General features: G+C 42.2%; 1 protein-coding gene across 1 annotated transcript in view; it reads right to left on the bottom strand.

The window, feature by feature from the left end:
- Window positions 1–16,151, bottom strand: part of dok7 (docking protein 7) — a 16,754-nt gene extending 603 nt beyond the window's left edge. Inside the window, exons 1-11 of the mRNA XM_034532758.1 lie at window positions 16,098–16,151; window positions 15,938–15,983; window positions 15,055–15,143; window positions 14,633–14,783; window positions 13,100–13,300; window positions 7,395–7,514; window positions 5,518–5,625; window positions 4,540–4,994; window positions 4,164–4,428; window positions 1,350–1,421; window positions 105–242 (exon numbers count right to left, since the gene is read on the bottom strand). Coding sequence (XP_034388649.1) covers window positions 105–242; window positions 1,350–1,421; window positions 4,164–4,428; window positions 4,540–4,994; window positions 5,518–5,625; window positions 7,395–7,514; window positions 13,100–13,300; window positions 14,633–14,783; window positions 15,055–15,143; window positions 15,938–15,983; window positions 16,098–16,151 — 1,699 coding nt within the window. The remainder of the gene's footprint in view (window positions 1–104; window positions 243–1,349; window positions 1,422–4,163; window positions 4,429–4,539; window positions 4,995–5,517; window positions 5,626–7,394; window positions 7,515–13,099; window positions 13,301–14,632; window positions 14,784–15,054; window positions 15,144–15,937; window positions 15,984–16,097) is intronic.

Here is a 16,151-nt window from a genome sequence, read left to right as displayed (position 1 = left end):
TCCGATGAAACAAATGCTAATAATGCCTATGGTTGGCAAACAAATCAGATGTCTGAAATGGCTATTTAAGAATGTGTTCTTGCTGTGTCTGCAGAGCTGCATACCTCTGACAGCACTGTACAGACTGGAAGCTGAGATGGGCTCTGTGTAGAGGAGCTCTCCCTGAGTTGTAGCTGGTAGGGCGCTAATGGGTATGTTAACATAATTAATCAGGCGGTCGTTATGGAGCCGAGTGTCCAGGGCTGCAGATGGGAAAATACCTGAAGAGAAATCCAAAAAGGTTCGCTGGTTGCCCATTTGATTCCTCACCAGCCAATTGTCAGTATGTAAGCAGTAATACTCGAGTCATAATATACACCTTGAAAAAAATTATGTCATATAAAAGAGGTCACAATATAATATTATAATTAAAGTCATACTATAGTGTCAAAAGAAAAGTCTCACAAGTCATAGTATAGCAGTCCGTTAATAGAGACATAGTAAAGTCATTTTTAAAACTAACTATATAGTATAGAATACAAAGTCATAGTATAGCCATTAGTCATAGAATATACATTATATGTTGGCAGGTTGAACAAAGAAAAACACGACTTTGCAAACGTATGACATATTTCTCCTTTAAGAACAGTACTTGAGTAAATGTACCGTTACTTCCCATAGTCTGAGCATGACCTAACTTCACTAATTGCATATACAAACACACGTTGTGAATCTGCAGAAGGTGGCCGGCCTGATGGAGAGTTGGCAACCTACAAAACAAGACAAGTGCATTATTTCAGATTTTGTCTTGAAGAACTTATTTCATGTTATATTATGTAACCTCTGAACTAAGACACGTGTGGAAACTAGAAAGATGCACTTTGAGTGCCAATCTCGGCAAAATGCGTCTGCAACCTCGGCTGTACTGTGTGAATAGACGAACACCGTTGCTGTAAATTATTGTCAAACGGACTTCCTTAAAGCTCAGGAAAACAGCGGTAAAGTACCGTTGTGCGGGGGCCGGTTAAGACGAGGCAGTGAGGAGCAAGCAGCCAGTTGATGGCAGTTTAAACTGGTCAAAAGCTCACCCGGAGCCATGTTGAGACTCGTGTGAATGCAATCCCATAGATATCCTTTGATTTTCAAATTTAGCAGCAACTACTGATCATACAGGACTATAATCGTAAAACCTCTGAGATTATTTCAGTGAGCGAGGGTGTGTTTTATTGCTTATGAATTTATTTTTTATTTTATAAAGTGGAAAGAGGCTGTTTCTTCTTTCAAATGTTACATAGTTAATTAAGCTTTAAGCAAACAAAAGCTTTTTTTATGGCTCCAGACCTGGAACTAATAGATAAATACAATTGTACCTGAGTCAAGCATCTGTTCCTCGCTGACCGCCACTGCTCTGGTGTAACGTAGTTGTCCAAACCATAACTGCACTGGAAGCACAAGAGAAGTTGTTGTTGAGGAAGGGTTCAGTGTTTTTACTGCAACAAGGGAGAAAGCTACAACTGCTCAAACTGAGAGGCTTAGAAAAGGAAGGATCGGGAGAAAGAAGGAAGTAGGGGAACAGTGAGGGCATGAGATGAAGAAAACATGTTGATACAGAGCTGACATTTTTAATAGTGGTGGACAAGAGACTGGTGGCTGGCTCTCCCAGTTTACTATTCCCTCACCAACAGCAGCTAATAACGCAGCAGGCTCAACAGAACACAACTTGTAAATGGCCCTGTACTTGTAGAGCGCTTTTCTAGTCTTCCGACCACTCAAAGCGCTTTAACACCACATGACATCATTCACCCATTCACCCCCTGATGGGAGGGGCTAAGATTCCACCTGCACATCAACAGTAACTCACATTCACACAGTAGGCGCAGCTACAGGAGCAATTTTGGGTTTAAGTGTCTCGCCCAAGGACACATCGACTTATTATCCGACATGAAGGATGTGTCGTTTTTTACCACATTGAACCGCTGACACTTCAGAGTTGAGGAATGACGAAAAAAGAAAAGTAATTTCTGTTTCATAGAACAGGATTCTCCGCTCCAAGGATTCTGCCGGGTATCACCACTACTTGTTAATTTTCTTTGGCCCCTTTCGCGCTTTCTCTCCAATATAAACATGTACAATGAACACACACACGCCTACACAAGCTGTCAGGAATCACAAGACATGCTGCTTCATCTCCTGCTCTGATGATAATTTACTCGCTAGAAGGGGAAGTGCTTTTCACAACCCAACAGAAAATTGATTAGACATAATGTGGAGAGGTCTCTGAGGGCTTTTGAGGTTTAGACGGGTTTGAGATGGAAACTCAGCTAATTTGTTACAGTTTAGTTTTTTATATTGGCGGCTCAGTGCCTCAGCGGGTGGTATCGTCGTCTCACAATGAGAAGGACCTGCTTTGATTCACAGTCACTGCTGTTTGGTATTTGAATCCTCTCATTTGAATCCTCTCACCATGTTTCCACACTCTGAGGCGGTTCGACCGAAGACACGCCAAGCTATTGGACTGGAGGCCTAACTGCCCCTAGGGAAGACACTGAGGAGGCGTGTGATGGGGGATGGCAGCGACCATATTCGGCTTTAGTAGCCTACAGTATGAGCCGCTGTCTGGTCTTCAAAAGTTATGGTTTATGATGCTAGTGACCCCCAGTTTGAGTTACAGAATAGCAGGTATATTCCATCCAGTAATTATGTTTATGTAACTTTTTTTCCCCTGCTTTTCTGCACCAGTGGCAAGCACTGATCAAAAGTTTGAGGTGTTTCCATCTTTAACATTACAAAGGCAGACACCCAAGTCTTTACAAGGAGCAGTGTGTATGTGAAGAGAGCAGATAATTGCTGCTTGAACTCTTGCTGCATTAGTCACAAATACTGCAAACTGATGTAATAGGGCAAAGGTTGAAATTGCAAAAGTAAAACAACGGAGAAAAGTAGAAGCTCACCAAGACTGATTAAAAGACACTTAAGCCTTATTTGCACAAGGACTAGTATTACCAGGGGACTACTACATGTGATTTAGAAATCCTCTCCTCCCCCAGGCTGCTAAAAGAAAAACGAGCATTGGACAAGTGAAGAGACTCTCAAGTTGAACCACTGTGTGAGGTGAATAGAATACAGTCAAGACTTTCCTTCATGATTGCCAAAGCAATTCTGAAGCAGGAAAGAGGTGGAGAAAGGCAAAAAACTAGCAACTAAAAACTTTTTTTTAACAACCCCAAATCACATACTGATTTGCACGGGACTAATATTATCACATCACCTCTGTGTTTGGTCATATATGATAGTTAATTTGTGGTGGAATCTTTTGCCCCGATAAAAGGTCTAGTGGCCTAAAGGTTGACTTCATAATCAAATATGTGTACCCAAAATGTGCAGAGCCTCTGGGTTCCATATTAAAAGTAAAACATTTTCCCAGGATCAAACGGATGTCACATACTAAAACAACAGAGTACCACAGGTCTGCAGACGTCAAGAGTGCAGACACACACACTTTCTCGCAGGTACTAGACGAACAGCATCTTGGACAGCGGGTGTCGACTTGGTATCCCCGGCGACATCACTGGTACTCACCCCGATTCTTTCCTCATTCTACATCCAAACCACAATTCTACAGAGAAACTAATCCCATCTTAATAGCACAATGATTATAAGATCCCATTTATTAATGCAAAGATTTAAAAAAATACCACTGTGGGGAAGCAGAGACATAAAGGAGAAATTAGGATCTTTGAAAGTAAACCCAAAGGCTGGAGTAGGTGATTAGCATGAACATTTTTCTTTTATTTCATTAAGATTCCACTTAATGCAAATGTTAGCAAAGAAGCAAAACTCCCAAAGAGAACTTAAGAATCTATATTGTGTTGAGCACTGCTAGAGCTAAAGACAATCCATTTTCTTGGATTGTACTTTCTTAACATGTGATAAACCAAATTATGTTAGCCTCTAGTGTTATGAAAAGTTTTAAAAAGCAAGTTTTCTCTGGTCCCACTGTGTAAAATATATATGTGATATATAACTGGTTTGTATTCCAATTTATGAAGAGGGGTTTCAATTTCATACATCACATAGATACATCTGCTTTGTTTTGACGGAGTGTGAGAATACCATTACCTGTGTTTCTCCACCAACCAAGCCTCCAGGGACCAAAAGTGGTCGAGGTGCGGACCCCCCCTCACTGTCCACAGAGGGCGCCCTCTCACTGCCCCGGGAGTTCGAGCAGCGCATCGTGGCCTGATGCTGAGTCCTGGGTCCTGTGGGGATGTTGCTTAATCTTTGTCCATGACTACCCCTTCCATCCCCACTGACCCTGCTGTACCTGCCCAGCTCGGGGGGGTCTTCATGGTTGGATGGTTCCCCTAGGGACAGGGTCTTGAGCAGACTCCTAGGGGTGTCGTACTGCAGTCTTAGCAGGCTGGGAATTTGATACTCTCCACTGTGCCTCTGTGACGCACGAGAGCAAGATCTGGAAACACAAGGGCAGGTGGAGGAGGTACCAGAACTGTGATCTGGGGTTAGTGTTGACTGAAAAGGAGGAGGAGGAGGAGGAGGAACAGCAGGAGGTGAAGAAGGAGGAGTTTGCAGAGCAGGTAGGCTGGCCACAGAGCCAAACTCCCCCTCCCCTCCCTGGCTGGCCATATCCAGACTCCCAGTATATGAGGAGAAGCTCCCTGAGTAAGACGACTGACTGCCTGTCGCTATCCCAATCCCACTGTCTAAAGAGCTCTGCCGCCCGCTGTCATGGAGACCACGAGGATGCAGCTGGGCGGAGGACGGACGAGTCCCCGAGCTTCCCATCACAGCAGCATAGAGCAGGTCATCTGAACTGGTCAAAGCCTTCAGTGTGGAGGAGCTCGAGGCTGTCTCGTTGGGGAGGTGCAGTTTAGCCAACGGCTCCACCCAAAACGGAAGTCTGCTTCCATAGCTTGCCTCCGATTGACTGGAGGAGGAGCTGGAGATGCTGCTTTGGTCGTCCCCGGCAACAGATGTGCTACAGCTGTAAGTGGAAGCTGAAGAGGGCAAGAAAGTTATTAGATCCTGGCGAAGTGATTTATTAACCAATCTGCACACAAACACACCAACCACAAAGTTAAACTTGTATATACACAGAACATGTAATGATTACTAAAGCATGACTTTAATTAGGCTCGAGATACAAAATACTATGACCCTGTGAAATCAGTTTATAATTAATGGTTCTCATTTGCTCAAGTCTTTTGGAGGGTTTTCTATGCAGTGAAGTCAGACATCTAGTTTATTCCCAAACTCTTTCTGAGCTTTGAAGTTGGTCAGCAAAAATGAATCACAGGACCTCTAACCCACTGCAGCTCCCATTTCTGACTCATACAAAAGTTATTATGACAGAATGTCCTTAAATAAAGACCGGGGATTAAGTATTTGCGTGGACAGACACATACAACAGCAATGATGAGTAAGAAATCCCCAAAGGCCCTGATGATGCATACTATCCATCTGATACACTACAGAGTGCCAGTGAGTTACACATTGAACATAGGTGCCAGTGTAATGTACCTGTGCTGCTTGCGAGGCTGCTTTGAGACAACATGCTGAGTCTCTTCTCCAGCTCTGATGCCTCTTGGCTGATGCGTTGCTCTGCTGACACTGGATCAGCGTTGGGATCTGCAGTACATACAGGCATGCACAAACACAAAAAGAGCACAAAAAAAGCACATCCTTCAGAGTGTGTGAGCAAAGAGAATAAAGACAAGATGACCCAGTTGTATGCACACAGCTGATGACATTGAAACCAGTTTCCACTGTCCATCATCTTTTTGTAATCTCAAAGTAAAAGAGGTGACTTCAAGTTGAGTCTTGAGAAAAAAATGTATTTATCTTAAAACTTTTCTATCCAGCCCTTATTTAACCACTTATCATTTACATGGTCACAGGGAGAGCCTAGACAGGTTACCAGGTTATCACGTCGCTGTGTTAATTAAAATTGTCAATTTGTCACATTTCAAAGTAAAAGTGTTCCTTTGATGCTGGTCCAAATAGGCTTTGGTATGGATGAATCCACTGTCATTTTGATGGTGCATATGTAGATAAAAACCTGAATAGAAATAATTCAAGATTAAATCATGTTGTGAAAATATACCTTAGTGGCCTAAAATGCCAAACACAGTTCTGTATCTTAATAGAAGTGGAAATATTAAGGCAGAAGTAGTACATGTGCTACTGTGTGCATCAGCCTCCTCTTTAAGAGGTTTGACGTGTGCAACTTGTAAAAGGAACCTCTCCCAAGAGGTCAAACACTGCTCGGCTATCTATTCGAACATCAAGTTAGTGTGCCCTGCCACACACACTTAATGCTGCCATATATGTGTGGGTGTGTGTGTGTGTGTGTGTGTATAGGTGTGAACAACCTAACCCCTGGATCTCTGCCTCTGGAGTGCAGCAGCTAACGTGCATTTCACTACGCTATGTGAGGTGTCAGCTAACATTTCTAACGCCGCTGGTCTACACTAATTATAGCTGCTTCTCAGCACTGAATGTCGTGGGCTTACAGTGGGCCTCAGAGCAGGCTGCTGACACTAGAGTAAATGTTGTAGGGAAGCGGAAGTTATACATTTTAAATGCTAACGATGCAACATGTACAAAACATACCATATACATTTATAGAATTATTAGTGTTGCAATGGGTCGTTGTCAATCCGTGAGTCGTACGGATCCCCCCACCTCCCTAATGGTTCTGCACACATGTGAACCACGGATTGACTTCACAATTTACCCTATAACACATCACGGTGTGAAATAAAGTTTTACTGACATCGTTATCCGCCAATGTTCAATAAAATTAGCGACCAGGACATCGGCATATATATACCAGGTCAAAATAGCCAGTTTTATACTTTTAAATGATGACTTTTAAGTGTTAAGCGCTGTTTGATATTGGCAGTAGCTAATGTCTGAATAATAGAGAATAAAGGGTCACGTGTCACTTTTCCTCCTAAATGATTATCAAAGTTTCTTTACAAAGAAGGGGTATATGTCAAAAACCAGATCCTTAGATGTGTGTGTGTTTACTGTATCACAGCGAGGTTGCCTTGTGTCCTTTTCTCTTTCCAACTGTCATTAAAGCCTCTGTCTACATATTTGTGAAATTAGCAGTCCGTTACAAAAGCACACACAAAAGGCATGACCCCCTTAGTCTACACGGTAACCCTCGGGGCTTTAGGCATGTGGCGGTAAACCTTTTTAATGGAGGTCATAAAGTCACATACCAATGTGATGGATTGTTTTAGTTCAGAACAGTGTGACACTTTTGTTAATATTACTGTAGGTGTTTATGTTTGAAGGCATATTGTGTCTGTATTTTCTTTTTTTTTACGCTTACGTGCATGCATGAATGTGAGCGTGCATGCTGCATGCTTTTGTGAGCGCATGCCCACCTGGCAGGGCCGGTCGCAGGCCATGCGGCGTCCTGCTGGAGGTGACGCCCCTGACAACGCAGTCAAACAGGAAACTGATCTGCTCTCCTTCGGGACAGGACAGGAAGAAAACACCAGCCCCTGAAAGATGGATGGGGAGAGAGACGAACAACATCATCAATGAGAGACGTACGCCTATGATGGATGAGAAAAGAATACATCAGCAAACAGCAAGAAGTAGTTTTATCGAGCTGGGGGAATATCGCAGAGTTAAGAAAAAAAGTTGAAGTAAATGATGACATATAGATTAAAATCATCCTTGAGCAATGGCTGACAATATTCAGTTAGGTCCAGAAAGCTTTTGTTAAGACTTTGTCAACCTAGGCAAGCCTTTCTTCTGAGGGTTACATAAAACTCTCAATTCAGCCCCCACTCTGCTATCAAACTCACTCAGAGGTACGAGTCTGTGAAAGCACAAGACAAGCAAAATAAAATAAAAATCATGATCATCACAATCTCACATTGCTGAGACAGCCACAAAGTATCCCTTACATCTGTTGTATGTTGCATCTGTTCTGTACTGAGTTTGCAGTTAATAAAAGAACATTTAAGTCAGTGTTAAGTTTCTTTGCTTTAAATATAATTTACACATTTGAAAAAAAACGGCTGCTGTTTTATTACAGAGCTGAAAATTAAGTTTGCATTCATGATTTTAAAGACAATTTCAAAGATCACAAAACAGCATCCAATACTCGAGTGAAGGCATCTATCCATCTCCTCCATTAAAGGTTTCATTTGATATACTCTACTTACTTGTAATAAGTATGTGTTCAATGTTACTTAAATATGCTTTCAGAGCACCATTTAGTTATTCAAGCTGAATCAATGAAGAGTTTCTCTTTTGAAACATCACTGAGCACTAAATGTAATGGAAACCTGTTAGCTTCATTAGCTGTTGTGTATCTTATAGTATTTTCTCGAGTCAGTGGAAATGCTTGAGCTGCTTATTACCAGCTCTCTCAGCCTTTCCCAGCGGGAGCAGATGCAGTATGAAAATATCGCCATGCAGGATATCACTTTCAGGCTCTAAACTTTATGAAAGCCAGGAATTTACCTAGTGAACTATAGAACTCACAATAGCTATTACTAATAAAAAGATGCTCTGCTTTTTTAATCCAAATGATTCATCTGAACTGAGAGAAACTTTTGAGAAGCTGGCCTTAGTGAATCTAGTTTTGTAAAGTATGTCAGAAAGGTGTTTAAGTTTCACGGTTATGAGCCACAGACTGTACAGCTTCAGCCATTCAGACAAAAGGTAAACACAAACTCTGGCCTTGCACGGAACCACTTCACGACAACAAAAGAGTTCATATGTATAAAAAAATACTCTGTGGACAATTCTAAGGTGTTTACTAAACAACGTAACGTCTTACCATCAATTAAACTACAGCACCAAAAGCTGCTGGCTCAAGAGGGGATGATCCCCGTGTTCAGCAGCTATCCGTCACTTTGTGTAATCTGAAAGCGGCCCCTCATAGTGACAAGGTCATTTATTATACAATATTCTTAATATTGTTGTTTAGTGAACAGGGACAATGCACAATACATTTCCATATGTCCATATAATCCATTGTTTATGCCAGAATATTGATAACTGGTCATGATTGTATCAGTTTAAAAATTATAGGTCAAAGCTTTTTGACATGTGTAAATGTACATGCATCGTTAGGTATAATTCAACTTAATAAATCCTACTTTTCTTTTCTAAAAAATGTTTCTCTGCATAGTTTACCAATATTTCGGTTAGTACACAGCATAGTGAAGTCAGAAAAGTCGCTCTTTCTAGTCAGCATTTCAGGTGGGAAAAAAGGCCTTGAAAAGCATTTTTTGAACCTTTATAGGGCAAAGTCAATATAACCTTTTGAACAAAAGGAGATGTACTCTATCATTAGAAAGAGAATCATTCAGAGTTGTAGGCATGAAATAAATGATTTCAACAAAGAAAATCATTTCACCGCAGGGCAAAGATTATGTTGTATTTATTACGAACACCAAAAGGCCTTGTTGGACCTGGTCCTCGTTTATTTCTCACAAACATGCTGAGTTCAGCCGCATGGCAGCTCATCTTGAAAGAAGTAGGTCTTTTCTTTATATTGCAGTAATAAATCATACTAAATAGAGAAAGAAGCAGCTTTTTCTTTTTTTTGTTGGCAAACCAAAACTCTGCCTGCTTGGGACCAATGTGCATCATATCTGTCCACATAGGCAACTTTCTACAGTACTGATAATGACATATACTGAATACTGTAGGAGAGTAATGAGCCAAAGGCAGGAGGACAGCTGTTTTGGCTTAACGTTTCTCATCCAAGAGGCTTAAACACTTCTAATAACAGGTGTCGAGCCAGAGACATTTGAACCTCTTTGGATTATTCACGCCTCGATATTAATGTCTGATGACATTAGAGTAGATGAAGTTTCCTTTGACTTTGTACTTCTAGAAATCATCTAATCTGGATGAATATGGACAATGCTTCCGTAATACTTTATAACATAATAATCTATACACCTCCCCATGCATTGATTTGATACTGTACTACAATATGAGGTGTGTGTTTGTGCCTGCTGAGGGACATGGAAAGATTACTCGCCCATCTATTCCTCCAACAAAATAGTGAAGTTTGCCGACGACACCACTGTGGTGGGACTCATCTCCAACAATGATGAGACACACTACAGACGGGAGGTCCAACATCTGGCTGAGTGGTGCTCGGACAACAACCTGGCCAAGGAAGTCATAGTGGACTTCAGGAGATCCAGGTAGACCACACCCTCTCCACTCTACATACGTGGGGAGGAGGTGGAGAGGGTGGACAGCATCAGATTCCTGGGACTCCACATCACCAAAGACCTCACTTGGGCCCTGAACACATCACACCTAGTGAAGAAAGCCCAGCAGAGGCTCTTCTTCCTGAGGAAGCTGAAACAAGGTGGCCTGCCCCCTACACTTCAGGTTAACTTTTACAGAAGTGTAATAGAAAGCATCATCTGCCAGTGCTTTACTGTGTGGTACTCCAGCTGCACAGCAGAGAACAGGCGGGACCTGGCCCGGCTGGTTAGAACCGCACAGAGGATTGTGGGAGTGACCCTCCCTGACCTGGACACCGTGTATGCGGGCCGCCTCCAGAAGAAAGCCAGAAACATCTACACAGACATTACACACCCGGGGCACTCTCTGTTTGTTCCACTGCCATCAGGAAGAAGATTCAGGACTATTAAAACCCGGACTTACAGGCTGAGGAACAGCTTTTTCCCCAGAGCGGTTTCCTCCATCACCCCCACCACCCCACCCAGCTCACACCGGACAGTGTTGCGGGGGGACAAAAATAGACAATAACACAACACTTTTTCACTTTTAAGCCATTGTTGACTGTGTTTTATGTTTTATTTATTTTTAAATGTCTTGTTTAAATTAGAATGTCCTGTCTTAGATGTTTTTATACATGTTTTTACCTGTTACTGCTGAGTTGGAAACTTAATTTCATTGTATGTTTTTTACAATGACAATAAACATCCTTACCTTACCTACCTACTGACATTGCAAGACAGTTTAAAATTGCTTTTATCTAGATCACAAGACAGCGATCCAGCCTCTTCAAAGGATTAGTTATTACTGTGTATGCATGGGCACTCTCAAACCGTGTGTTTGTGTGTAGGTAAGTGTGTGTAGGTGTGTGTGTGTAGGTGTGTGTGTGTTGGTGTGTGTGTGTGTGTGTGTGTGTGTGTGAGGGGGGGGGGGCACACACAGGGTCAACAGGAACACATGTGGATAATCCAGGATATCCGTCTAGCTGAACGGCGCTCAACTCCAGTTATCATAGATTACAGAACACCGTGGCCTCATTATCGCATTGGATGGGAGCTGAAGTACAGATGTCACTACATACAATTCACACTGGTACAGTATGGGCATGCGACTGTGCAACCAAAGGTACACAGGCTCAACTGATTAGTGCCTCGTAAAAGTCTTTGCCCAGCATGACTGCCCACTGTCCCGCAGGACTGGTTGTCTGTCAGGAAGTGTGTGTGCGTGTCCATGGCAGTAGCAAGGCTTGTTGCGTTACTGTGGTGTACGTCTACAACTCTGCAGATGAAAATTGTATCGTCCGAGGCACAGCTGACTTTCAAAGTGCAGCTGCAGCAGAGAGCACGGTGGCCGTCAAGGGTAGAATATTTTTATACAGCAGCATTAGATGACCAATGAACCGGCTTTCTGATTTGCTCAAGCTCTTAAGGAAAATTAGGGAACTGAGAGTTTAAAGGAGCTTTTTTTTAAGTAAGTAATTTGGTTTAAAGTTTAAAGTTTATTAGTGGAACCTAATATTAACAGTAATTGCACTGAACCATGTGCACATCTTTGCACTGACTATCATCTGACTATCTCAAGTAAATACTTAATACATTTGCACACAAAGCAGCTGTACATTTTCCAACATAACTCCAGTACAGCTAAGACAGACATTAGCATGCTAAGACAGACATTAGCTTGCTAAGACTGCATTTGCTTCAAGTGAAGTGCATAGTAACATTTGGGTAATGTACAAATTGTAGAAAGTCAGAAATCCTACTGTAACCAGGCAAGTTGGTGCTTAAAAAAAGGTGCTATACAATGCCTGCAGAGCACTGGTATGTCTCCCATGTACTCCCCAAATACAAATAAACATGTAAAGATGTAAAATAACACTCAGCGCTCGTGCAAATAATGTCACTTCTCGATTTGACCGTCACATCTTTCTCTCTCTGTCTCTGCATCATGCCAAGAGGGCCTCTCTCTACTGCCTCTGGGCCTGCTGGGAAATACATACTGTAGATGAGGGGAAGGATAAAACGGTGATTAGCAGTCCAGCTAACAGGTGCTATGTGATTGGCTGAGTGACCACTACAGGGGAGGCTGATATTTATAGATGTTGGTCATCAAAACACTGAAACCAGACCCTTTGGCCCTCAGGGTTATTCCTGTAGGAGCCATGAGGTGGTTTGCGCATGCGCACGCATGCACACACACACGTACTTATCAACCTGTAAGTGCTCGAGAGAAATTAAAAGCAGTGTGTATGTATCTAAGGGAAGCCCCTTAAAAAGTGGAATTTGACAACTGTGCTGCTTTGGTTGTATATCACATTGAGAAAGTTACTGGTTTCGGGAGTTACAAGCAACTATTAAAATCTTAAAAAGGTTAAATTGTTCATTTATACGGGAAAAGAGCAACTCAAATCTTAATGTTTATTGAGTAAGAAAATAACTTTACATTTGTCTGCTTTGCAAGATGAATAATATTGTAGGAGGAGCAGTGTTGAGGAGGTACGAGTCACACTGATTATGCAACTCACTGGTGCTGCCAATGATGAATTGAATATTGGTGTAAAATGAGAACATAGAAAGAAGTTGTTTGATTCTTAATACTAATACTAACAATTGATATTATACCCCCATTAAGCTCTAATGTAGCTGTGGTAGAAATTACACTGACCCTACGGCATCTAGGTTTGATCAGTTACCCACAAATAAATAGACCACCAACAACAACAACAACAGAGAATGTGAGATACTGTGCATTGCCCAAACCTGTTATTCAGCTGTTAGTGTTAAGGTCTCGCCCTTCTTGGTTGCAGGCTACATTCTCTAAATTCACACTGCAGTAAAACCTTCTCAGTCCAGGAATTACTTACAGAATCCGCAGCGAGTCCCCCCCTCGAACACGAAGCCATTTGGCACGGCACCATATCGACGCAACGCAGACAACTTCCAGTGGCCAATGACGACAGGTGGGACGCCTCTGGTCAGGACCAACAGGTTGTTGCACAGGTGGAGGGAGGCAGGGCCGCTTTCTAGTTTGGTACCTGGCTCAACATTGACACTAAACCTGTGGACTGAAGGTGAAGAGAGTAAAGGTTTGGTAAGAGTAGAGTGGGTTTCACACAGGCTGTTGTAATGGCCTAAAGACAACACAACAGAAGTATTATTGGTCCAACACACCAACAGGGCATATCTCACACACACGCAAGAACTTGAACACGTAAAGTGTAACGATAGCTGTGGTAACGATGTTTAAGTAGTTATTTTAATATCTATCATAGCTCAGTTTGAACAGATGGCCCTTTTTCAGTGCAAAGCTCTGTCTTTCCCTCACAGCCAAACACATACAGTAATAAACAGAAGTATGTACTATAGTTTGGATTGAGGTTAAATGTTGTTTCCAAGTTATAATATTTAGGCAACTACTGCAAACGTATAATTGAACGCCAGAGATTTTACCAACAGATAAAAGGCTTGTGTTTAATACTTTTTTGCGCTGTTTGGCCAGGACTGTAAGAGAGCAGAATTTAGCAGGTAATTGGCAACTGAAAAAAGTGGATTGTTGTGCTCTCTGTGCAAACTTCTTCAGTGCAGGAGGAGCCTGTAATGGCTAACTAGAGGGGCACAACAAAACATGACACTAAAAATGACCCTAAACTAAACTTAAAATGATAAAGTAAATCAAATAATGTGTATAAATGCAAATCCAACAGAGTTCCCTCATAAAATGGGATTCAGTGTATTTTGCCATTTCTTCTGGACATTATTAACCCTTCTCCTTTGTCCCTCAGCTAACCACTTTGAAAAGAAAGACGTGAAGTTGAGAGAGCAGATTTTGCAGATACAGGACAGTAGTGATGTACGACATATTAATCTGTCTGTGTAATTCCACTTGTCATTTCTTTGGTCCCCTCTAGCGAGTGACATCCAGTGGAGGGTGTTTTTCAGCAACAGTGCCTAACATCCTGACACTTACATATACATACCTTATGTGTTCTTACTGCTAATGCATATGACCACATTCAGGGTTTAGTCTTTTAAAACATGTTATGGCCAATAATAATGTCATGGAGCATCTAGTGTCGATTTAACATTTTAGATACTAGTGCTGAATCAACCGTCCAATCCTTGAAACAAATAACTCTCAATAAGAGCTGGTTAGAACTGCTGATCTACAAATAAACAACATCCTTTTCAGCATTATGCAACTATTTGGGAGTCTCCTTGCTTCTTCTGGTACGCATTGTAAACACAAAACCGAACCTGGTGCAAAACAACTAGCTTGAATTTGTTAATGTGTGTTATCCAACTGCAGTTCACTGGATCAAATACAAGAATCATTCGTACATCACATCCTTGAACCAGCACCGAGGACTGTGACACCCACACTCGGCCAAACCACTGACCTTCTCCCAGGCTGTAGCGGACGTGAGCATCCCAGGCCAGCAGGGCATCTCGGCTGCTGAAGCCCAGGACCAGCGTGTGTGCCAGACAGAGGATGGAGAGGGTGTAGGATACCCCATCGTACCCAGGCCCCGGCTCCACGCCACAGATCCCCTGAGGGAGCACAGTAAATTACACTGAGATTGTATTTCTGATCATCTTTTTTATTCTGTATTCTTTTTAGAAGTCTACTTGAGGTGTGTCACAATTAGACTTATCAAGTCCTTATCTATCCGTGTGGCATCTACATTTGGTCTACCCCCGGTACACGTGACAGCAGTAGAAAGCCTGTGATGTACCAACACTAAAGAGCTGTAATAAAGCTTCCCCACCAGTGAGTTTCATCTGCAGCAGCGAGCCCTTGGTCTGCTGCAGCTCAACGTACCTCCAGTGTTACATTGAGTCTCTCCTTGTGGCCGCTGCCCTTCTCCTTCCCTTTCTTCCTCTCCTTATACACCAGCAGAGACAGGCAGTCTGGAGCAGAAACACACAGAGTGAGGAGCTTTAAGGATGGACAGGTTTAAAAGTCAATGGTGAGCTTAACAGCAGAATATAGAAAGACAACAGAGTCACTTTTTTTGTAATCTCTGCTACATGCCTGCCTGTCTTTATGGCACAGCTGTCATAACAAACCCTACAACAATGAACTGATCCACTGGAACAGCTGGTGATGAAAGCAAATACATAAATACACACACATGAAGATGAGGACACACACACACAGCAGAGTAGCCTACATTACACCCACTTTCTTCAAGGGCACAGCAGTAGTCTACTGCATGGCCACATGTTCCTGTATGTTGTCCTCACAGCATCTCAAGTGAAACTCAATTCTGTTTTGACACATGCTGCTTTCTTTCCTGACAAGATCGTAGAGAGAATCCTCTGATACTGTGTGGAAATATCACAGTTTGCATTTTTAGCTGGAAGGCTTTAGAATGATTAACCTGGTATCCAACAAGCACAAACAAGTTTTAATATTCAGACTCTTAATTTGAAGGACACAGGAACTAAATGAAATCAATCTTTCAGTTCAGCTGGTTTATTATTGCAAGACATCGCCACATGTTAACACCGATATGTAGCGTTATGCGCTGCTGTGGCGCACAGCCAAGACACCAATTGACAAGTTGTGATTAGTTTAACTGGAGAAAAGCAAATGGGATTAGTGCTGAATGATACAGATGAACTGTCTGTCGCTGTATAAATGTGCATTTGAGTGGGAATAATAAGATGATAGTCAAAAATAAAAGTGGTTTGCCACATACCTGCGACCGGAGAAGGCTTCCGAAGGACGACACACCGAGTCTTCCACTGTGGAGAAGTTCGTAAAGAATCAATAAATAACATAGTAAGTTCCTGCAGTTGTCCCTTAAGAATGGAAAGACATTGTAAAGTTCTCAAAGAAGAGGAATTGGCAGCATTAACCTTTTTTCCATCTCTAAACTTTACTTGTCCCTCCGCGACAACTGTATCCGTCAT

This window comes from Cyclopterus lumpus, chromosome 1 (assembly GCF_009769545.1).
Source record: "Cyclopterus lumpus isolate fCycLum1 chromosome 1, fCycLum1.pri, whole genome shotgun sequence".
NCBI classification, from domain to species: domain Eukaryota; kingdom Metazoa; phylum Chordata; class Actinopteri; order Perciformes; family Cyclopteridae; genus Cyclopterus; species Cyclopterus lumpus.
The sequence above is the reverse complement of the archived record's forward strand: the minus strand, read 5'-3'. Positions and strand labels throughout refer to the sequence as shown.